The 25421-nt window shown below is 35.3% G+C and overlaps 1 protein-coding gene across 1 annotated transcript; it reads left to right on the forward strand.

Annotated features, from left to right (window-relative positions):
* The first annotated feature begins 2226 nt into the window (after nucleotides 1-2226).
* On the forward strand, nucleotides 2227-25042 carry kita (KIT proto-oncogene, receptor tyrosine kinase a). The gene is made up of 21 exons (XM_034034403.3): nucleotides 2227-2382; nucleotides 6570-6833; nucleotides 7141-7428; nucleotides 8678-8814; nucleotides 9923-10085; nucleotides 10387-10573; nucleotides 11240-11355; nucleotides 11468-11582; nucleotides 12340-12527; nucleotides 15562-15668; nucleotides 15762-15888; nucleotides 16034-16138; nucleotides 16232-16342; nucleotides 18792-18927; nucleotides 19821-19918; nucleotides 20532-20653; nucleotides 20935-21057; nucleotides 21567-21678; nucleotides 21788-21887; nucleotides 23041-23146; nucleotides 23931-25042. Exons 1-21 carry the CDS (start codon nucleotides 2319-2321, stop codon nucleotides 24087-24089), a joined length of 2928 nt encoding a protein of 975 aa, XP_033890294.1. The 5' UTR covers nucleotides 2227-2318; the 3' UTR covers nucleotides 24090-25042.
* The last annotated feature ends 379 nt before the right edge of the window (nucleotides 25043-25421 follow it).

Consider the following 25421-nt stretch of genomic DNA (forward strand, 5'->3'; position numbering starts at 1 on the left):
AACTAATTAGTTTCTTTAATTAGTATCACACATGTCTCCAATCTTGTAATCAGTCATTCAGCCTATTTAAATGGAGAAAAGTAGTCACTGTGCTGTTTGGTACCATTGTGTGCACCACACTGAACATGGACCAGAGAAAGCAAAGGAGAGAGTTGTCTGAGGAGATCAGAAAGAAAATAATAGACGAGCATGGTAAAGGTAAAGGCTACAAGACCATCTCCAAGCAGCTTGATGTTCCTGTGACAACAGTTGCAAATATTATTTATAAGTTTAAGGTCCATGGAACTGTAGCCAACCTCCCTGGGCGCGGACGCAAGAGGAAAATCGACCCCAGAGTGAACAGAAGGATAGTGCAAATGGTAGAAAAAGAACCAAGGATAACTGCCAAAGAGATATAAGCTGAACTCCAAGGTGAAGGTACGTCAGTTTCTGATCGCACCATCCGTTGCTTTTTGAGCGAAAGTGGGCACCATGGAAGAAGACCCAGGAGGACTCCACTTTTGAAAGAAAAACATAAAAAAGCCAGACTGGAATTTGCTAAAATGCATATTGACAAGCCACAATCCTTCTGGGAGAATATCCTTTGGACAGATGAGTCAAAACTGGAGCTTTTTGGCAAGTCACATCAGCTCTATGTTCACAGATGAAAAAATGAAGCTTTCAAAGAAAAGAACACCATACCTACAGTGAAACATGGAGGAGGCTCGGTTATGTTTTGGGGCTGCTTTGCTGCGCCTGGCACAGGGTGCCTTGAATCTGTGCAGGGCACAATGAAATCTCAAGACTATCAAGGCATTCTGGAGCGAAACGCACTGCCCAGTGTCAGAAAGCTCTGTCTCAGTGACAAGTCATGGGTCCTCCAACAGGATAATGACCCAAAACACACAGCTAAAAGCACCCAAGAATGGATAAGAACAAAACATTGGACTATTCTGAAGTGGCCTTCTATGAGTCTTAATCCTATCGAACATTTATGGAAAGAGCTGAAACTTGCAGTCTGGAGAAGGCACCCATCAAACCTGAGACAGCTGGAGCAGTTTGCTCAGGAAGAGTGGGCCAAACTACCTGTTAACAGGTGCAGAAGTCTCATTGAGAGCTACAGAAAACATTTGATTGCAGTGATTGCCTCTAAAGGTTGTGCAACAAAATATTAGGTTAGGGGTCCCATCATTTTTGTCCATGCCATTTTCATTTGTTTTATTATTTACAATATTATGTTGAATAAAAAATCAAAAGCAAAGTCTGATTTCTATTAAATATGGAATAAACAATGGTGGATGCCAATTACTTTTGTCAGTTTCAAGTTATTTCAGAGAAAATTGTGCATTCTTCGTTTTTTGTGGAGGGGTACCAACAAATTTGAGCACGTCTGTACTTATTGTAATAAAGCTGGAGAAAGATACAAGAAGATTTACAAGCATTTGAGTATTCCAATTTCAACTATTGTTTCTATTATCAAGAAGTACAAGACTCATGGTACTGTCACAACGCTCCGTCTGGAAGAAAGATTGACTGCAGTAGCTAACAAAGCTGTTCTAGTTGAAATTCTGGGTTCTGTAGCAATAGCATCAGTAATTTGTTTAATTTTAATTCATATAAAGACATAGTCATAAATGCTTAGTCACTGGCCCAGTTTATACTGATCCCTGTGGTACCCTATAATAAACATAATGATAAGGTGCCATTCAGGTATTGCTCTTTTTACAATTGGTATCATACAACCCATACAATAAAAAGAGATAATGTGCGACAACATTACTGGTTGTTTTTGACTTATTTACATTTTAAAAGATAATTAAATTGGGCTGTAATAAATAATCTGCTGAAAACTCGTGGTCAGTTTTTAAAAATTATTATTATCATTATATGTGTTATGTTAAATATTTTTTTAAAAGAGATAGAAAAACTATGGTGCGTATTTTCAAATAATTTACCTTAGTCTTTTTTAAAACTCCAAATTTAAAAAGAGATAAATTCCATGCAAACGTCAAAAAAATGGAAAAAAAAAACAAACAAAAAAACCCCACAAACTTGTATTACGTAATTGTTTGGTCCTAGTGTTCTAAAGTTTTGTGTTACAAAATTAACAAGCGTTTATTTACTTTGGGCGGGGGAAAAAAACCCTTATTAAAACTGGAGTACTCCCCCTCTTAAAACTAGATACACGGTCAACAAGGAAGACGTCGTAGGTCTTTAAATATTTAAATTACATGGAAATGAGTCAGAGCTGAGTTTCTCTTCAGGCAGCTCAAACACACTGGAGGCTGGCAGATGTAAACGTGAAGTGTAACAATAGCATACAAGTTGATGTCAATGGAATGGTAACAATGGACAGTCACTGGGGGCTGCTTCTTACCTTGGTGCTGTTAGGCTTCCAACAAGGTAAGAATACATTTTTTTAAAAACGGAACCCTGGATTTAAAACAGTTGTGTTTCTTAACGAACTCTGATCACTGTAATTAATGTAAAGGCTGTAGAACACTCGGTGCCAAATGTTAGCATTACCTTATGCCTTTCCAATCACACTATTGTACTGTACTACCAATTTTTTTGCTATTCTTTAGTTCTATAAGTTAGAGCATTATATTTGGAAATGGTTCATTATTAATTATTAACTTTATATTACTTTGTAAAATTGTAATGCAAGGTTTCTAACGTTACTAAATGTACATATTTTGTGTATGTTTGTGATATTTTAATTGGGGAAAAAATGCTGTTGTTATGGTTTAGAAACTGCAGGTCATTACAAACATAGGAGTAATTTACACGGGGGTCATGTCCCCCTCACTTTTTCATTATTTCAGATAGAGTGATCTTTATGCACTGCATCAGCTGCAGAAGCAACTGATAACAGACTGCATATATTTAGTGTCTGCTTGTGACATTTAAATTGGGGAAAAAATAGTGACATTTATTGACGACCTAGGTTTTGGGTTGGCTGCAGTGAGAATTGTGTGAGATGGTTTGTAAATGAGTTAGCATTGGATGGGAACCACAATAGAAAAACAGGTGCCTTCGTGCCTGGTCGTTTTTTATAGATTGCGTCAGTTTAAAGAGTATTTGGCATTTTGTAACGACCGTCCAGTAGATGCAGAACGCTTCATATGAATATTTGATGCCACAGGTGTTACTTTATCTTGTATTTTTTTAAATGTAGCCTGGTGCAAGAGACCCCTTCTCAGTGTTGTATGTACCGTACAAGCAAGCACTTATGTCAAAATTAAAACACTTTTCAACCAGCACAAACGTGTGTGCTGAATGGGAATGTTATTGCACTTTGAAACATATGACTGAGAAAAGCTGCATCAAGTGTTTAGTTAAATCGTTACTTCAAGAACTGTAGACTATGTCTGTAAGGGTTGTGTTTGTTTGTGTGTTTGTTTGTTTTCTTTTGGGGGGTGTGTGTGTGTATACTTACCTTGCCCTGAATGGATACAGCTGCTAAACAGTTGTCACAGTAACCATCCAGCTCTTTTCTTCCTGGCTGTGGAAACTCAACGCTCTTGATCACCAAAACTGACTGTGTTTACAGTACATAACTGACTTATTGGCTACAAAACATGCTTTTTCTTTGTCCCACACCTAGCTTTTCTGGTTTTAAAGAATATATATATATATATATATATATACACACACACAATTATGTCATTGTTTTGTAACTTACATTATGGTATATACATTTTTTTCTTCTAATTTTCTTGCATGCAGGGGGTTAACAAAGCCTTTGCACTCATTTTCTTTGGAGATGCTTGCCCATTTGTAAGCTATAATATTCCATATTCTGTATATATAAAGGACATGGTGAGCTAGTATTTCACAAAGGTCTTTCCACACCAAATACAATTTGGGGATCTTCCCCACCTCCTCCCCATATTCTTTGATATGGCATATGGAAGTACATGGAAGTGTTTTAGGAGAAATTCCCCAAATGAGCACTGAAAGGTCAGATCTTCAAAGTATTCAAGACATCTTCATTATACTTGCTGCACACACAGAACTGCTGTTCTGGTTTAATAACGTGTCAACATATTACATACTGTTGACCATGTATGTTAATGCAATGGAACTAAATGTTGACAAAAAGTACAATGACGCAAATAAAAATGCAATTTTGTATTTTTGAGAACTCCTGAACCACTGTGGGTTAAACTAAAAATCCTTACATGTCCATGAAATTCTCCTGCTGGTATCTACACGGAATGCTAACTTCCTGGCATAACACATGTCCTTGTTTAAATGCTCTTTGACATGACAGATAAATACTACAATAAATAATGTCAAAAATCAAATCAAAGCTGCTGCCTGAAACTCACTTCAAAGGATAATTTAGTCAGGTTGATTAATTTGTTTTTAAGTGTCGCCATTAGTGTCAGTTACTTGCAAAACCAAAGTGTAAGAAGCTTTAGAACTAGTTAATCAGAATCCCTTTAGTCTCCGATACCTCAGCAATGCAAACCTTTTGTGAGTTGATATATAAAACGCTCGTAGAGATGAGGTCGCACACTCAAAAATCTCTTCTTCTTTTAGACTTTACCGCTAATATTATGCATCACATTCATCTTGCATTTTGTTTTAAAATTGTTTTAATTATTTATTGAAATAAAAGAAGAAACAACAAGAAACAAACACAATGTGTTTTGACACATAGTGTGTCTTCATCAGGTGTTGCAGCAATTGTCAATTAAAAAACACAGCTTTATCATATATAAAGGACACCAATCAATCCAATAGGTAACCATTAATTGAATTAATTGACAATTTTCACTTATCGTAGTATTCATTAATTGAAAATGATCTTGAAAATCAATTGTGAATCCATACATAGTGTAATTATACAATAATTAAACTCACACACTGATATATTGATATATTAAACACTTTAAAATACATTGCATTACATTATATATACACACACACACACACACACACACACACACATATATATGTAACTGCGAACATAAGTACCTTAAATATAAACAATACAAGAAAGTTTAATTGCCAAAGAATTTGATTTTATTACTCGTACAAAACATGCGTCTGTGGGCCGTACAGTGTAATAAGTAGTACCATTTTACGAGTTTATAGTTTCGCTAAATGTAATTCAAATTGTATATGTTAAATGTTTAAACTGTACAATGGCTGTGCCAACAAAACACAGAAGAATTCAAGTAAACAGCAACTGTTTTCTCCTGCTTGACATCACAAATGCCGTCGTGACTGTCCTTTACTGTCCCGGATGCACCTTATTTGCGCAGAATATCTACCTGTGGAACAAGAAACTGTACTGTCCATTTTAACCAGAGTAATTCCCCATTAAAACCCATGTTGTTTGGTAGGGACATGACTGCTCAATACGTTGTAAACAGAACTCCTTCTAACAGGATCCGTTGTAAGTGGAGTGCACCTGTGTGTGTGTGTGTGTACGTACATATATATATATATATATATATATATAGTAGATTATACAGTGTATAGATATACATTTATATATATATATATATATATATATATATATATATATATATATATATATATATATAGTAGATTATACAGTGTATAGATATACATTTATATATATATATATATATATAATTTAACAACAAAATAATTTCAGACTGATTCAAATTATTTTTTATTCCTAGCTCATTCCTAGCTATTAACTGTGTTGATACGTGGCTGATGGGGGTGGATTGCATCAGCAGTACATATGTGAATAAAATCTCTACTGGTATTCTAATATTGGTATTTATTTATTCATGTTATTGTTGCACTGTGAGGGATATATTGTGTCAGTTAGGATTAAATGTACTGCATGTCAGTGATACAGTAGATTAGGTTACACTGATGCCTTTACGGTATGTTTGTTTAAATGTGTAAAGATCAAAATGACTTGCTTAAACATTGCAAATGCTAATTATATAGTACCTAAAGTGTCCCTTTTGAAGGTGATCTTTTTTCATTTGATGTGATTCTTGTTACAAATTTGCCTGCAATAGTATCATTGTATCAGAGTAATATCACTTATTTACTGGTACTGTTAAAGCAAATTTCAAGTTAAATTAGATGTTACTTATAGAAATCTTTGAAGTCAAAACAAATATATAGTAATCTTCAAAATGACTTCTGAACCATTCCACATAGTCTACAGGGTACATGTAATTGTAATTCAAGCCTTGACATGAATATCTACAAACTGAGACATGCTTGCAGGCAAAATCTTGGTTCAGCAGTCATTTAATAGATTTACAGTATAGAGCCCCATTTACAAAACTTTAAAGTGTTTGAAGGAATCATTTGTTAAAGACTTTTTTAAAGACCATTTTGATTGATTATATGAAATGAAACATTTTCAACTGTTCTACAGAGAGTTTATTTCCAAAGCTCTGTTTTAAACACTTAAAAAATAGTACTTAAAACATTATTTAAAAAAGTACTTTAAGTTTTATAAAGCTGAAACAATATGGGTCAAATAATTCTGGTAATCTAGAATAGTGGCTTCTAATATATATTGTCAGTACAACAGTGAAAAAGTTTATGTAGCTAACACTTTTATTTGCTCTGTTTTCCAGGTTTAGCGAAGCCTGTGATCAAGCCAAGTTTATCCAGTTTAGTTGTAATCAAAGGGGGGAAAATTGAACTTCGATGCCAGGATAACACCAGTGTGCAGTGGTTTTTGGAAAGGTCTAGACGGATAAACTTGAAAAGAAATATAAAGATGGAAGGTGGTTACAGTAAAATTGTTATTACAAATGTAGAACCCAGAAACATGGGTAGATACATTTGCATCAGTAATAACTCTTCCCTTGAGAGCTCCATCTACGTGTTTGTAAAAGGTTATTATTATTATTATTATTATTATTATTATTATTATTATTATTATTATTATTATTATTATTATTATTATTGTTGTTGTTTTATGTAGATGATATTATTATTTGAAAAAATACAGGAAGAGGATAAACAAGCGTTCCCACATTGCCTTTTTGCTCTCTCTATCTGTCTCTTTAACCCTGAGCCTGATTCTTATGTTGAATTGTATGTAAGAAGTTGCCATTATATAGTTGGTATCTCAGGTCATTTTTTTTCAACATGAATCAAGGCCGTTTTTCACTCTAAACATTCTAAATATATATTTTACAGATCCTGAAAATCTTTTTTATCCTTCAATTGTTACGGATCTTTCAGTAAAGGAAGGAGAGGATCCAGCCATTCGCTGTCTTGTAACAGACCCTGAGGTCACAGACTTCAAACTGGAGAGATGCGGGGATAATCCACTTCCCAAGGATCTAGAATTTATTGTCGATTTTGAGAAGGGTATCACCATTAAAAATGCGCAGAAGAGTTTTGAGGGATGCTATATTTGTTCTGCCAAACATAATGGAGGGAAGATATGGAAGTCGAAATCATACAATATAAAAGTGTATCCAGGTAAGAGCAATTATTTGATATTAAAAGGGGTGTGATCATTCGTGCATGATGAGTGCCATAGTCTTACACAGATTTGCAGAACAAATTAGGATTCAATGGGCAAAGGGAGGTTGTAGTCTCGTCTCTAGAATCACACCATATCTTCCATGAAAGTTTTTACACATGTCTATGAGAAGAGAGCCCTGAAATGACAGATCATCAGAAACTATGCTTGTGCTAAAATGCTAACAGGACAAAGTAACATTTGCTACTTGAAGGGCTTTTTTTTATTTCTTCCTCCAAGGCTTGCCTGATGCTCCCTGGAACAATTTACCAAAACTGAATACATAAATATTATCCAAAGGCACGCAAAGCAGGGGGTGATACTTAAACATTAACAACATCAAAACATTCTCACTAAGTTACACAAAGGGATTTGGTTGCTCTTTAACCACTCCCATGATCACCCTTAATTGGTCAGGACAGGTTGGCTGCAAAAAGCTTGTTTTGCATTTGCTGTTTTACCTAACTGCAGGTGTGCTTTGTATGCAAATATTTTATTCAAATATAGATCAGAAAGAACACTGCTTCGGGCAGGGACCTGCAGAGCAAAGAGTTGGATATGCTCATAGCTCCGCAAATGCACATACCTACAATGCACTTTACGACATATTTAAGATGACTCATTACAGTGTTTTTTAGTTAAAAACACATTTATTTATTACTGTTACTGTCTTGTGTGCTGTACCGACTGTTCCCCTACAATATCAATTGTGGATATGGTGTTCTCAGGTTTTACCTTATTGCGAGAATACCTCCATTATAGACCACAGGAGACAGTCACATTAAGTAATGATGCTATTGTGAATGTTGCATGGTTCTCAGAAAAGGTTATGAAATCCCAGTGTTTTGATTTGCTAATGTGAACGCTTGTAATATAAAACATAACTGTAACTATGTGTACATATGATTTTATTTAACTTGTCTTGGTTTTGAAATTTTATGAAGGGCTTTCACTATAGATTGAGAATGAATATTTTCACAAAAAAGGGATGCACAATATTTAACTAGGGATAGGGACAATAGTCTGTGATTTGTATGTCATTATAAGAGAACTGTTTTCAGTAATATTTAACAGAATTATATCATTTTTATCCCTTTTTAATTGTGGAAGAGTTGGGTTTTGTGTCTTAAATGACATAATTATTCTTCTTCTTTAGCTTTATTTGAACCTTTAAGAACACTGAGTACGTGTTTTTTGTTTCTCCAGCTCAAGTACAGCCTCCAGCTCTTAGTCTTGATGAAGTTAAAGTTATTCTAAAGGAAGGGGAGGTGTTTGAAGTTAAATGCAAAGCCCTTAATGTGGATCACGAGATGGAGATGAAGTGGAATTATCCCAAGAATGCGGTGAGAACCATTTTGATCTCCTTGCCCATTTACTCTTCTACTTGCTTGAAACAATATACACATGTGCCAGGGGTGGTGCTGGAGGTAGTGGCATGTTTCTCCCACTCGATTCTAAATTGCTAGAGCTCAGAATTTGTACCCAACAGTGGATAGTAAAAAACTCTCATGACACATGCAATCAATGAAAAACTTAATATGCCTGCAGTAGCTGGACACATTTTATTTTATTAAGAGATTATTAGCCTAATTCAAAAAAATTCACAATAAATCTTTTAAGGCTGTTTTAGAAAAATATATAAACATATAAACTCTCTGAGGTACATTGTGAAAAAAAAATACCATCTTGTGCGCACAAGTTAATATCTTGCTGCAGACACCTGGTGTTCTCGTGGATAGGTTAGGAGACAATCATCGTATTCTCCTCATGGCATAACAATGATGCAAAACTGGTGTGCTTTTAGACTCACACTATTTTACCGTAAATACATTCTTTATTGCATCCAATTGTATTCTCTTACTGTCTGGAACACTTCACCTGGTTACAAAAGCAAATGTGAAAGGCGTAATTTGAGTTTCAGAATTTGCGACTTAATTATCTTGATTTATCATGAAGAAAAACAATACAAATATATGCCCTTTACATTATACAGTAGGCTAAATCATATAGCTCCTGAAGACTAACTTGCAAGAGAAAGCTATTTTACCCCATGAAAAAATCTTCATGATAAGGAGTAAATTGAGTCATGTGTGTCTCAGTGATCTGCAAGTTATTATTGGGACGGACACATTAATGATCGAGTCTGATCCTGCTTTTGTTTTCAGAAAGTGGGCACAACTGCAACGCAAAATGATGGCTCATCTACCAAAATGACAGTATTGCAAAGAAATTACAAAAGAAGAAAAAATCAAATAAGCCTACCACAATCTCTTAGTTGAACTAGAAACTTCATTCAGTAAATTAAAATGGACTCAACTGTTTTAGAGAGTCTTCTCTATTCATCTCTTCTTAAACCTTTTTTTTTTTAATGTTGCTGGTAATCGTGTTGTGCTTTCTAAATGTTAAATGCTCTTTGACTGACTGACATAATATTTCTTTATTGATTTTAAGACTCCAATAAAAAAAAATAACTCTCATTCCAAACTGAACGTCTTTGAAATGGAATCAACTCTGCACATTGCCTCTGTAAATACCACTGATTCTGGGAATTATACTTGTGAAGCAAAAAATCACTTTGGATCCTCTTCAGCCTCAATGTTACTGAATGTTTTAGGTAAATACAAATATACTTTTCTCAAGTTTATTTTTTATTTATGCCACATAAGCATTACTGTAGAGACACAAGAAAAACATAATCTAGTTATATGTTTATAGAATTTTGAAAAATGTCTATTAGAAATAAAACCTTTTTCATCTGTGTTACATCTTGTTGTGGTTGAACAGCAAAGGAGTGATGCATGATTCGAATAACCAGTGATTCTATTCAACATTTGTCACTGTATTATGTTTATTACTGTGCTTTATGAGTAGATTGTATTGCTAATCACTGTATGTTCCTTCATTCTGAAAACTAGAGACAGGATTCATAAACATGTCCATACCTGGGGACAGAACTGTCGAAGTTAACACTGGAGAAAGCCTTATTTTGCCAGTAGAATTTACAGCATACCCACGGCCTGACAAACTGTTCTGGATGTACATGAATGTAACTTTACAGAATGGCTCTGACCATTTTATCACTTCAGAAGAAAATGGCTACAGGTAAACGCATAATAATAAAACATAATAAGGCTGTAATTCTTTCAAGGCTTTTTGGTAAAATAAAGGTCACGAAAGCGACAGCGTGAGTGATTTATCATTGTCACCAGAAACCCAGACAAAATTACAGCTTTATATGTACAGTTTAATGTATTTTGTTTGTAGGTATATGGTGACAGAATTAACAGTAAAACTTTTACTGATTATTTTTTTAAAAAATAAAGAATAACATTTAAAAAAAAAAAAAAAAAAAAAAACTATTGTGTTTTTCTGCTCTTCCACAAATTTCTCAGATTTCCTCAGATAAAACTTTAAATCTGCAGGCCTCTATTGTTTGTTCTGGTAGCGACATAGTTTTATTGTGTACATGTACTGGTAGTAACACAATTAGTTTTAAAAAGCTAATAATAATAATAATAATAATAATAATAATAATAATAATAATAATAATAATAATAATAATGTACACACTTGTTAACTGTAGGTATATTGTTATTCGGGGAAACAAGGACAATTACATATGTTTCTAGTGAATAACATTTATTGAATTAATTTAAAGACTTCTCATTATCTATGCATGGTAAGAGTCTAATGAGAACCCTAACCACCCTTCTTATATGCTGCTGCAAATCAAAGACACAAGAAGCAAATGTGTTCTCTTCTGCACAGGTACAGCAGCAACCTGAACCTTGTGCGTTTGACAGGAACAGAAGGAGGGAATTACAAATTTTTTGCATCTAGTTCAGATACCTCCTCCAGTAAAACATTTACAGTTCACGTCAGAAGTAAGTTTTATTTTGATGCTCTCTATTTTGTTTTTAATACATAATATGCTGTAGAGCTTTCTTTTTTCAGAAGTGTTTTATTTATTTATTTATTTATTTAAAAATCTTATAGGTAAGCCAGAGATAATCTCTCAAGATGGACCAATTAATGGCATAGTCCGGTGTATTGCAGCCGGCTACCCTGTTCCTGAAATGTCTTGGTATTATTGTCTGGGGCCTCATAAGCGGTAAGTTTTATACAAAATATTGTAGGTGTAATGCAGAATAGAGATGCAGAACCCCTGTCAAAAACATGTTTTATCTCATAGTACAGCTGATATACCGACTAAAACTAGGGCCAGTGTTGCAGGGGGACAGTTTAATGTTTACACTCTGGTGTACCAACTGTACCAAGCTACAATATGTTTAAGTGTCAGATAGGAGTGCTTTAGGCTAAAATGTCAACAGGATGTGATGACTGAAACAGAACATGATACACAAAGTGAATCTAATCAGGAAGAAGAAAACATTAGTTAGGATGACTGGTATTTGTGCAACTAGTTTTGTCGAACGTAGCTGTACTCTTCCCCTCTTCCTTTGTGTGAAAAAATACTGTTGAGTCAATATAAAGTGTTCTGCAAAGAACATCTTTCCTGAAGCAAAGCGCTTTTATTTGCATGTCATTTCTTTATTATTTTAAATACATGTGCAAATAAATGCCCAGGATCCTTGCCAAAATTAATACATTGGTTGTGGTTTGTAAATATAACAAACCATTTGTTCTTAATGTCCTTAATCTTAAGCAGCCATCACTCATTAAAGAGAGTATTTCACAATGCATTTTCTTTTTCAAATCTCACTAGTTTTAATGCTCTGACCCTGGCATCTTTATTTAGGTGAAAAAAATATTTTGGAATTCTGTGGCCCTTGGGGTATAGTTTTTGACACCTTATCCTTTTTAGGATAAGGTTTAACCTTACTTATAATCATTATGATTTATTTTAGCTGTTTTGGCCAACCCAATGCTACTAAGGAGGAGGGCGTCAACATCAACCTATCAAGCCCAGCCTTCGGCAGAAGACAAATCGAAAGCAGAATGAATGTTTCCAAGCTGCACACAAATATTACATTGGAGTGCCTGGCTCAGAGTGATGTTGGCCAGGATTATTATATATTTAGAATAGAAATAGAAGGTAATTGATTATTACATTTATGTTATTGTTTCAATTTAAAAAAAATGTAACACAATATTGAAGTTTATTTCTGTTTGCTTTTCACAGTATGGTGACCTCACTTTTCCTTTTAATATGGATACTTACTTGTTTTAATTCATTATTACTATATATGGTTAGAATTCAGTTCCATTTATAATAGTTTTTTTTTATTTTAATCTTTAACAGATTAAAGGAAATGGGAGTGGAGCTTTTTTCCATATTAGCTTGTAAAATATAAGGTGTTTTGCTTATGTGCTGTGGTGTTTCACAATAACCTGAATTAGCATGCACTAGATGCAGTGTGTGTTCAGTGCACACTCGTTTATTGTTAGGATCTGCTGTGTTTTCTTGTTTCTTGGGGGTTTTTCCCCCACAATTTGTCAGGGCATTTCTCTCACGTAAATTGACAACAAAAGTCCTTACTGCCTGCCAAATTCAACTCTGAACTGGGCACGTGCCAATATGTCAGTATTAATTTCAGTTGCACAGCCACTGCAACCACAGCTCCGCCATCCCCGTTGGTCTAACACCTTGCAGTTCAGCAGCCAGTAAACAGTAAAACCATATGTCAAACAACATTGTCAATCGCTCTCAAAATTTAGCATGCTGTACTATGCAGAACTTAGCTTGTCGATAATAGTTGCACAGAGTGTTTACCTCTAACACTTTCCTATGCATGGTGCGATATTTCTCAAAATGCAACATTAAAATGGGGAAGTAGGGTATAGATTCTACTTTTTTGAGAAACATTTTTTGTCTTTGGCTTCTTATAGTTTTATAAACTGACCATCAAACAAAAGCCACAGAAACCAGTTCCTAAAACAGGGTTTTGCTCGATAATTACTTTAGAACAGTAAGCCAGTGCTATTAGGCTACATCCCAGCTTAATGCTGTTTATAGCAATTAGCTTACACTGAAATGAAGTGTCTTCAAGGTTGACAGCTTTAATGCTTGGTGATATTCCCTATTTCCTAGAAATGCCTAAAAGGTCCAAAGTAGAACAAGGTGTATTTCAAGTAAAACACATTTATAGGCTGGTTTATACTTGAGTTCCAGTATAAATTTTGGGCTGATTCCAAGGCTCGCTACAATAAAGTTTGTAAGCACCCAAACTGATATAATACATACTTTAAAAAAGGAGTTAGCTGCTGCAAAAGTACGAACATGCCTAAATATATTGGGGCTCATCAGTACTCCGCCAAGTGAAAAGCACTGCTGAAAGCTGCATATCCCGATTTACCCATAATTCTATAGCTACTGCTTTCTCTCACCTTAACTTGAAAAGCTATATATATATATATATATATATATATATATATATATATATATATATATATGAGAGAATAGGCTGCTTACCACCGATGACTTCACTAACTTCACTTGACTTTCCAGGAAAAGCATAAAAGGTGAGCGCACACTTGGTAGTTTCACAGTATAACTTTAATTAATCCATGTATGTGAGACAGTTATTGTAGTCCATACAGAAGTGCTAACGTTTCGACGCTACTAGCTACTTCCTCAGAGCAATCTTCTTGAATAATAAGAAATTGAATTAGTAAGGGATAACAGACGACAGGGTGTGCGTTGTGTGGAGTGTATTATCCCGCTTATAGAACGGATACAATTTAAGAAAAAAAAAAGTTTTATTATATATCCTTCCGCTTTGGAGAAAAAATAGTCCCTCAAACAACGTTCTGTTTATTGTAAACATTAAACAGGAGGTTTTCAACGTTTCCATTTATTGTAATTAATTAAAATGAATGAGGCCTCCGTGCTGGTCTCAATCACTCCATAAACAGAGCTGACAGAACCTGCAATGTTAGCCTTGTTAGTGACCAAGCATTAAAAAATGGAGAAGCTGGAGAAGCTAATACAACAATAAATTACTGGCATTTTTAAATGCTTGGCCACTAACAGGCTAGCATTGCAGTTCGTGTCTGTACTGTTTACGGAGCGATTGAGACCACCACGGAGGCTAACAGTAACACAACAAAGTTAGAAATTGAGTACTCTTGACCTGCCGAATTCAGTACTGACGCGTAGAATTCTCGTAACAGAATTACAATTTTCAGCCTCTTGATGTACTTAAAACGGAAAACCCGCCCCTTCAACTCTCTGATTGGTGAAATGTAGTGGGAAGATGTAACACAGCTGTCATGTGGTTCCAAGATTTTTTTTTTTCACCAACCCTGGGCAAGTGATCTAGCCTGCTAGCAGCGCAATCAGTCCTTATTGTTAAAGGCACAGTAGCATCTGCAAGACGAGTGGCTCGGGGTTTGTCTGCTAGGCTAAAAAGGCCTGGGGAGAACCCTGTAATATATTCTGACCCATATTATTATTTTATATATTCTATGTGTCATACCTTCTAGTTTTGTTTGTGTAAACTGCGATATGCTGCTGTAGGAAATGCACAGAAATTTGTTCATAATTGTCCCCATTTATTTATTTATTTATTTATTTTACTGACAAGATGAAATTGAAAGGTGTATGTCCAGGTCTTTTTCAGGTAGCTGGTGAAATTACATTGTTACTCCCACTGAATGCAAAATACAACATTGTGCACTTTCCGGGCTTGTTGTTAGTTATAAATATGGCGGCTGTTGACATTAAGTGGTACAGGCAGTGATGACGTAGGTAGGAGTCTGGTAAAAACGGTATTAGCCGTGTACATACGTATGAATGCAACTGATACCAGGATTTATTTTTTCCAATTATGGGGTCTGTTGCCATGGTAACTTATATATATATATATATATATATATATATATATATATATATATATATATATATGTGTGTGTTCTCCTTTTTCATTATTGTTTTTGGGGTGGTATTTGTGAAATTATTTACCATTAAAAAATCTGAGCAAGAAATTCATCAGTGGAAATAAGCAAAATATTTTATAAGATTAAATAAGCAACAAAAAAAATATGTATTCTGGTATATAATTGGTCTGTATTGTTGTATATATGTTTCAATCTACTGTGTTAACAGTGTTTTCCCTTTTCAAATACAGAGAGGACAGTTGCCCATGAACTCTTCACTCCTTTGCTGATCGGGTTTGTAGCAGCAGCAGCAGTGCTGTGTGTTATTCTTGCAATCCTCATCTACAAGTATAGTCAGGTGAGGCAAGGCAATGTATTGCCATTTCAGTTTGTTTCTGTTGTTTTATGAGTCATCAATTAATGGACAGAAATGTTTGTATTTTCTTTATAGAAACCAAAGTATCGGATTCAGTGGAAAGTCATTGAAGGAATGAATGGAAATAATTACGTCTATATTGATCCAGCCCAACTACCATATGACCATAAATGGGAGTTCCCCAGGGATAAACTACGCTTTGGTGAGTTTTTCTTCTATATTCTTTTTCAAATGCACCAGAAAATATGGAGACACACAATCACATGAGTCATTTTTAGAGCCCATCTGATCTAATCCTAATAGTTTCTTGTTACAATGCTGAAAATTATTGTCATATATCTTTCAAGGTAAAACACTTGGTTCTGGTGCTTTCGGAAAAGTTGTGGAGGCAACTGCTTATGGGATGTCAAAAGCTGACAGTGTGATGACCGTTGCTGTCAAAATGCTAAAACGTAAGTAAGCGGTGCTGTGTGTAATTTAGTTCTCTTTAGCTCACTTTGGGTTCCTGGCATCTTAATGAATGAATGTGTGTCTCTGTTTTGCAGCAAGTGCCCATTCCACTGAGAAGGAGGCTCTGATGTCAGAACTCAAGGTCTTGAGCTACCTTGGACATCACATGAACATTGTCAACCTACTAGGAGCCTGCACTGTGGGAGGTAACTGCACATTTAGATTATTTTTGGGATGAGTTTGTGCAGAATGATTTGCGGGTGCAAAACCCCTATCATGTGGCCGTAAAGTTTGATTTTAGCGGCCGCTAAAAATGCAGCATATGTAAAGAATGGTTTCAGGATGCGCCCTATAGCCTGGAGATCGCAGGTTCGTATCAAGGCTATGTTACTGCCAACCATGACTGGGGGTTCCTAGGGGGCGGCGCACAATTGGCCGAGCGCCGCCCGGGTAGGGATGACTTAGGTCGGCAGGGGAATCCATGGTTCACCACGCACCAGTGACCCCTGTGGCCGATAGGGCACCTGCGGGTCTGCAGTGGAGCCATTCAGATTTGTGTTGTCCTCCGGCACTATAGGTCTGGTGGCCTCGCTGTGGATCCGCAGTGCGAAAAATGACGGATTGGCAAGAGCACATTTTGGAGGACGCGTGTTCCAGCCTCCATTTCCCGAGTCACTAGGGGGTTGCAGAGGTGAACCGGGATCCAAATAACAATTGAGCATTCCAAATTGGGGAGAAAGCTGGGGTAAAAAAAATAAAATAAATAAATACATTTTTCACCTGCCGTTCTGCACCCTCTATCAAATTTGCACTTTGCCATCATTAATCCATTAAAATTATATTGAAATGCATTCAAATGAAGAAAAGAGCATGGAATTGGGCGGGATCTGGATACGAAGGTGGTGCAAACATTATAATATGGTGTAAGGATTTTGCCTTGCACTTAGGCAATTGCTGACCCTCCAAAACCATTACATCTCTTCTTACAAGGTGCAAACCATTGTAGAAGCGAGTAATTAAGAGCTGTATAAAAGTAAACGCCTGCAGAGACCTATTGGCTTCAGGGTGGCTGCTGTGGTACACTTCCTGATGCGGCGACACTTGGCTCTTGTTGAGGAGAGGCAGGAACACGTTCGGAGAAGAAAGACAAGACGAAGAAAACCCTGCATATTCAATCCCAAGGTCACTTTGTTTGGGATGCCGGAGGATGTGGTGCTAAAGCATTATTGTCTCACTCCGCAGGTCATCCTAGACTTAATAGCTAAATTGAGGGATGAGTTAGATCTCAGCGTCAATCTAAGGACCGCTATCCCTGCACGTGAAAGTGCTGTATTCTCTGCACTACTTAGCCTCTGGTTCCTTTCAGACCACAGTTGGAATGTCTGGAGGGATAGCCCAATCCACCTTTTCCAGAGTGCTAGGCAAATATCTGGATGTCATGCTGAAAAGGGCAGGCCACTACATATAATTTCCAAAGGATACTAGCATAACTGATGCTGGCTGAGGCTTTTCCAAACAACTCTGTTTCATGCTGAGTGACCTCAGCCGTAAGGACTCAGCTCCGTCTCAGAAAACTTTTCTGTGCGCCAAGAGGACTTTGCTGCCCTTCCTCTGTCATGTATATATTTTTGGTTTGTATTTTCATGCTCCACAAATGTCATACAGCGCCTACTGCTCTCTCTACTCCTAGCAACGTTACCTGTGGGCTGCAAGTGCGGTCGCTAAATAGACCGATGCGCTCATTGAGACCCTCATTATGATAATTGCGGATCATTTGTGCGTGTTCAGTAATTTCTATTACTCTTAAGCTTACATAGGGTGCAGTGCAAAATGATTGTCTGGCCGCAATTAAATTTGAATTTTGCATCTGCAATTATTTGCATTGTGCCTATACTTACATCTACCCCATTACCTCATTACTACATTTGTTAGGCCCTGCAAGAGCTGCACATCTTTAGTGACTGATTAGGATATATAGTGGAGGTGTCTGAACACATTGCGGTTTTTCTTTATATGTATTTTGAAATTAGATTTTTAAATACTGTGAATGTAAGGCATGGTAGTGTTAGTGGAAGCACTTACTTTGTAATTACAGAAAAGTAGGGCAGGTGAACGGTCTCCTTTGTCAACCTCTTGATTGTAAAATACCTGCTGGTTTATAAGTAACTCTGTTTTACAGAAGATTGTTTTTTTTCATGGAAAAATATGCATTTCATTGTGGTGTTTTTTTAGGTGTATGTGGCAGTTATGTGGGCATGTAGTTGTGGAGTAGTGGTTAGGGCTCTGGATTCTTGACCGGAGGGTCGTGGGTTAAATTCCAGGTGGGGGACACTGTTGCTGTACCCTTGAGCAAGGTACTTTACCTAGATTGCTCTAGTAAAAACCCAGCTGTATAAATGGGTAATTGTATGTAAAAAAATAATGTGATATCTGTATAATGTGAAATAATGTATAATGTGATATCTTGTAACAATTGTAAGTCACCTTGGATAAGGGCGTCTGCTAATAAATAAATAAATAAATAAATAAATAAATAAATAATAATAGTTTAGCAGGCTGTAAATGGACTGAATTCTGCCTTTGTGTAGATTGTGTGTCTACTTCCAGGATCACTGCAGGGCCACTAACAGTATTCAAATGGATTCTTTCTTTCAGGTCCCATACTGGTAATCACTGAGTACTGCTGTTACGGGGACCTTCTGAACTTTCTGAGAAGGAAAAGAGATTTGTTCGTTTGCTCCAGTTTTGTAGAAGAATCACATTACAGGAATATTCTATCTGAAGCAAAAAGGTGAGAGCTAATACTGGAAGATAAGACTAAATGAGAACTTTAACCTTTCCAAAATGAAAACAACCATAGCTAAAAACCCATGCTTTAAAAGCAAAAGATCAAAATGTTAAATAAGGATTGCTAAATACAACGTTTAAAATGTGCAAAGGTAATACAGCTAGCGAAAACACTTTATGTTTTTTTTTTTTGTTTTTTTTTTTGCGTTTATTCATACAGTACATTGCTGATTTTAAATACATTCATACCAACCTTAAGAATAAGCACATTCACAGCGGTTTATGCCTGAATGAATATGTTTGTCATGGAGGAAAAGGAAAAGACAGGACAATATCAGATCCTTTGCTGGGCTTCCTGCTGATCTGAATCTGATAATAAAGTAAGCAGCGAAGGTAGTGAAAGACATTGCTGATTTCCTTGAGGGTAGTGAAGGGGGTATCTAAAGTGAATAGCTCAGTGATTTCTTGGGAATAGAACAGACTTTTCTTCAGTACAATACACATCTATTTTATTTCCAAAGATATATTGTTAAAAAGTGTCTAATGTTTTTCTGTTTCATGTTTCAGTAATTGCAATACTTGTTTGCAGCTTACTATGATTTACCACCTTTTTAAATATTTAAGTCATACATTTCCTAACTAGCTGAAGTCCCAGAAACCACAAGGTGCAATTTGGAAGCTTAGAAATGTTTTAAAATGTGTTTTTATTGTACATAACTGAGCTCAAAGCAATCATTTACCATAGGTCTGATGGCAATATTACTATCAATTTACTTTTATCTTCATTCTTGACTTGTCATGACAGTCTATAATATTAAACAGTGTAAGTTTAGCAATACAAATGTCTACCAGAAAACTAATACCTCTGGGTGGTTGTCTTTCCATGCATGAATACAGTGACGACAGTAAAAATGGCTACATGACAATGAGGCCTTCCATGTCAGGTGCCAGCCCATTGAAGTCTACATTAGAGAACAGAAGATCAGTAAGGAAAGGTGAGGGAACTTGTATTCTGTGTAATAAAAGGCTCAAGTGAGGATGTGACGGAAAGCTGTGTGATGACACTGGGCATGCTAAATAAATAAACCTCATTTTACACTGTTACCACGTTTCTTCCAACTTGCCATTCCAAATGATACTCGGTGGCACCCCAGCCTTTCTGGAAATATATCTTGTCTTCAAAAGTCAAGGCCAGTTACTATATGTCAGCCAAAGTGTATATTTCACTTCCTTTATGGCTTCCTAATAGCAAAAATATGAGTGATAAAACATACAGAATATTTTTTTTACAATAATGTACAGCTATGGCGAAAGGTTTTGCATCACTCTGTAGAATTAACTAATTTTGCTTCATAAAATCGAACAATTGAAAAATATGACAATTTCGAAATCTAACATGTAATACTGTACTACTATTATGGCATCCAGTAGACTTTTGCGATTATGTCTGAATCCTAAAATTCTAGGTGATGCAACATTCTTGGCCATAGTTGTAGTATACCTGTTAATTTTGATATACAGCACAAATTTACACCAACACGATAAAAATGTACACAGGGTTTAATGTTTCAGAGATAAGAGGTTTTTTTTTTTTATAATCTTGATTAGGATCATACAGTGATAAAGATAATGAAATGTTGCAAGATGATACAATGGCCCTGGACACCGAAGATCTTTTGAGTATTTCTTATCAAGTTGCTAAAGGGATGAGCTTCCTTGCTTCCAAAAATGTAAGTGTTTTGTATCATCATATTATTAAATCAATGTAGGACTTTTTAAAACAGAAGGTCTGAACGGATAAAATGTATATTTCTGCATAATGTATATTATTATTATTATTATTATTATTATTATTATTATTATTATTATTATTATTATTATTATTATTATTATTTTTATTGTTCATAAGGTGATCATTTAATTTGGAATCAGTAGATACATTTTTACATTTGTCTGCAATATTCAGATTAAAAAAAGATATACTTTTTTTTTTTTTTTTTTTTTTTTTTAGTGCATTCACAGGGACCTGGCCGCAAGGAACATTCTTATTACACCAGGGCGAGTGGCTAAAATTTGTGACTTTGGTCTGGCTAGAGACATTAAAAATGATTCCAACTATGTTGTCAAAGGCAATGTAAGTGTAAAAGTGTAAAAACAGTATTGACATTGTAAAAAGAACCAAACACATTTCTAAGGATCAGAGAGATGGGGCCCATTGTCAAAGCCCTTTATAAAGTTTGTAATTTACTCCTTTAAAAATTTAGGTATGAGGTACAGCTTTGAATTTTGAGATGGTATTCACGTTTTGGTTGTGGTGAAAATACAGATAAAAACAAGAAAAATGTGTATTTTAGTGGATCTAAAAACCATATTAAAAAAAAAAAAATAGCAAAGTGTAATAAAGCCTAGTGACAGCATGGTAAAGCATCTATAATCATCTTAAAGCCTATATAGTCGGTAGTAAAGCATATTAAAAACCATGGCAAACTATGGTAAATGTAGTATAATCATGGGAAAAGCATGGGATAACTGCGCAATCACAAATAATACAGTGCAACGTATATATCTTTCAAATAAATATTTTCAGTGTGTCACTTTATAAATCCTATATAAATATATTTTTACAAATGTAATTGGTTTCAGGCAAGGCTTCCTGTAAAGTGGATGGCTCCAGAAAGCATCTTTGAGTGTGTGTACACGTTTGAAAGTGACGTCTGGTCTTACGGCATATTACTGTGGGAATTGTTCTCTTTAGGTTGGTTGATTTTTATCTTCTCCTTTCTATTGATAATATCATATTATTGGTTTTGTTTAGCTTTGTTTAAAGGTTGCAGCAGCTAAGTGAAATCTTTTGGTTTTCATAGGCAGCAGCCCTTATCCTGGAATGCCAGTGGACTCCAAGTTCTACAAGATGATAAAGGAAGGATACAGGATGGTTGGACCTGAATTTGCACCCGATGAAATGTAAGATAAAAAAAAGGTTTAAGTAGGTGGATGCATGAATGTTTTATCTAAAACAAAGTTTACAATATAGCACAAAGTTTAAAGAAGCTTGTATTTTTTTTCACAAGAAAAGTCAGTACTTTACTTTTTAAAAACACAATTTTATCTACATGTGTTAAGAAGCTTAGGAACCAGTAGAACCAACCATTCTGGAAATGCACTTTTTCAAATTTGGAGATTTTTTTGTTACTGTTAAAGGGTGTTTAAAATTGTCAACTCAAACAAATCAGAAAAAGTACTATTTAGCGAGTGAAAGACTAGCCTGCGTATCAATATCCAGGTTTCTGTTTTTTTTATAATCCTTGTTTTAAGCCCTCAGGCCACTCTCCCTATATTTCTGTTTGTACTAAGGTGTTGAGCCAAAGATTGGTACAGTCAAAGATTGCTGGAATGATGAAAAGTGGTTAACAGTATTTTATTCCTGTGAGATGTTTTCCCTCTTTGTGTTTATTTGCCATGGATCACTGACACTGTGGAGTAACTATGTCACTTGGAGATTAAAATCACAAGCAACAGCTGTCCTTTTTGGATTTGACCTCTTTTTAATTGCAACATGCATTTCAAATCCTGTCCAATGTATTGTTAGGTCTATTTTCGGCTACTTGTCTGGAGTGTGTTACAATGAATGCAGAAATGTGGCTGGAGGTTTTCAGTTTACCATTCGTAATGGTGTGAATTTTTTTAACTGTTTCCTTAAGAAATACATAATGGCATTGACAGCTGTTTGTTCGTGCAATTTAGCAAAATGACTGTTGGTGAGAAGAATGTTAGCGTAAACCTTTATCTTCCTGCTTTTTTCATACAAAACTAGTTTATAACACCCACTGTCACCATTGCTTGTTCTGGGTATTATGCCCAGTATACAGCTCCAAATTACAAAGTGCAGGTCTTTATTACAGATGGGAATGTTAGTAGAAACGTAAGTAGCAAGTCTTTGATTAAAGTAGTGCTTGAGAAGTTGCTGACATTTTCCCCCTGAATACTTTGGAGCACTTAAGTTATTTTTGATGAGTATAGCAATTATAAAATCAGCTTTGATTACCTCTAGAAATAATAAGTTAGGCTTATCATGCATTTCCTCTGGAGACAAGGCCTAATCAAATGCCTTTTGCAGGTGTGATATAATGAAGGCATGCTGGGATGCTGATCCACTGGAAAGACCCTCATTTGGACAAATTGTAGAGAAGATTGAACAACAGCTATCAGACAACACAAAACATGTAAGTCAACAGATAAACATTTTGTTTGAGATGCTATTCAGACTGGAAACAAATGACAGGGTTGCTATGCAAAATAATGTCTGCTAATGTCTGCTATGCAAAGGAATCATATTTTATCAGGTAACAAGAAAATAATATAATAAGGGGTTTTACAGCAAGCAGCAATCTCACTCATGAGAGTGAATAGGCACTTGCAAAACTTGAGGGCCAAAAAAGATGACATACAAGATGACTATTAATCATTAAATTTGCATTATGTTTTGTACAGTTATGTCACTAGACATAAAATACAATGATTTATTTCAAATTCTAAAAAATATTTTTGGAACACACACACACACAAAAAAAAGCTATTAGTGACACTTTCCATGCTGTTTAATTGACCTAGCCATTGCTTACATAAAGAGTTAAAGTGTTGAGTCTCTGTGAAGAAATGAAATGAGTAAGACCTTGGATTATGTGAGATAAAGAATGTACACCAAATTACTAAATAACTAAAGAAAAGCAGTCTTGTCTAAAGCCATCTAACACATTCAGTTTTTGAAAGTCCTGACATTATTCCCCTTGAGAGATGTTTTGGCAAGGGTCACAAAAAATACCATTTACAATGGTCATGAATCATGTTCTACAACCTAGATACTATAGATGGACTGTCCTTGAAGGCATTAGAATGTGTATCTTTCTCTGTGTAGGAAGAAGTGTGTGATTAAAAACAGTATTAAAAAAACACCAATATTGTCTGATTCATTACTGACAGTTTTTATGCAATGCATTTTTTTTTCAGATCTATTTAAACTTTTCAACCAAATTTTCCAACACAGAGGATCTGGCTGCCCACTCCTTGCGGCTCAATTCTGTTGGCAGCAGCAATGCGTCCACACAGCCACTTCTCCTGGGCGATGATGTATTCTTTGAAGACGAACAAAGACAAGAGAGAGCCTGATCTTACAAACTCCCTTTGGTCAGTGCATGACAATAAACCTGTACAGAGGAAAACTCAAATGGGCACGAACACCCTGCCCCCATCCCCCACCCCCCTCCCCAAAACATTGCAGACCAAAAGGCCTTGTGAACCGGTGACAATATAGATAGAAAGTCACAATAATGAGAAAACATATTTATTAACACAACAATGACGCCTTTTCAGTTCTGCAAACAAATACTTGGGAAATGTTGCATAACTGGTAACAAATTACAAAATACTTACTGTTTTATAAAGCTTTGTTGACAACGGTCTGTAAATAAATTACATTTCAAGTGGAATTTATATTGATATTAAGGTTAAATGAAAAGAAAATGGAATGCTTTCGGGATAAATATGACTAGATATTCTGGTTTTATACATTTCAATGTAAAATGTAAATATTGAATGTTTGTTAGTTGTATTTTATTATATTTCTTTGTTACATTATGTAAGTGCTGGAAGCAGACAGTCTAGACCTATTACTGTGGGATAGAGATAAAAAAAAAATAGAAGCAAAACAAGTGCTTAAGATATAAGCTGTGTACTGTATCATGTTAATGCAAACTAATATGCTTTGTATACATTTCAATATGTTCTTTATTTTGGAGATGTTTTGATCTTTGCAAGCTCAAAGACTAGTAAACCATTTTAGCCAAAGGATTCTATTTTTGAAGCCTCAAATCACTGTTTACTTGGTACAGTACTGTATGTAGCAGACTTGCTTATTTCAGCAATGCAGCAAGAAGCAAGATTCCATATTGTAATGCTCCAAAAAATGCAAGGTGTCCATGTAAAAAGAACATTATCCACCTAATGTTTTTTTGTTTGATATTCTGTATTGTATCTAGTGATGGAAAATGCAGATGTTTTATTGTTAGGTGTTATTGGCATGCTCAAAGAAATGTGTTATATGGTGTCTTTCTAGAGGTTATTGGGGGGGGGGGGGGGGGTAGTGGGTGTAGGGGCTAGATGACCACCTTGCATTTTATGTCTTAAATAAACCATGAGTAATAAACCATGAGTAATTGCTAAGTGAGGAAAAACACAGAATCTTGCCGAAGTGGAAGGACATTATTTTTGCATTGTGTATTTATTCTTTAAAATTTTAAGCATTATTGCACTCAAAGGTATATATATATATATATATATATATATATATATATATATATATATATATATATATATATATATATATATATTTTTTTTTTAAATTGTGTTTTTTGTTGCTGTTTTTTTATGGATGTGCACTATATAGTATTTAATGAGTCATATGGTATATTTAGTGTTGGAGACATATCAATATCATTAACC

Source organism: Acipenser ruthenus, chromosome 1 (assembly GCF_902713425.1).
Source record: "Acipenser ruthenus chromosome 1, fAciRut3.2 maternal haplotype, whole genome shotgun sequence".
Taxonomy (NCBI): domain Eukaryota; kingdom Metazoa; phylum Chordata; class Actinopteri; order Acipenseriformes; family Acipenseridae; genus Acipenser; species Acipenser ruthenus.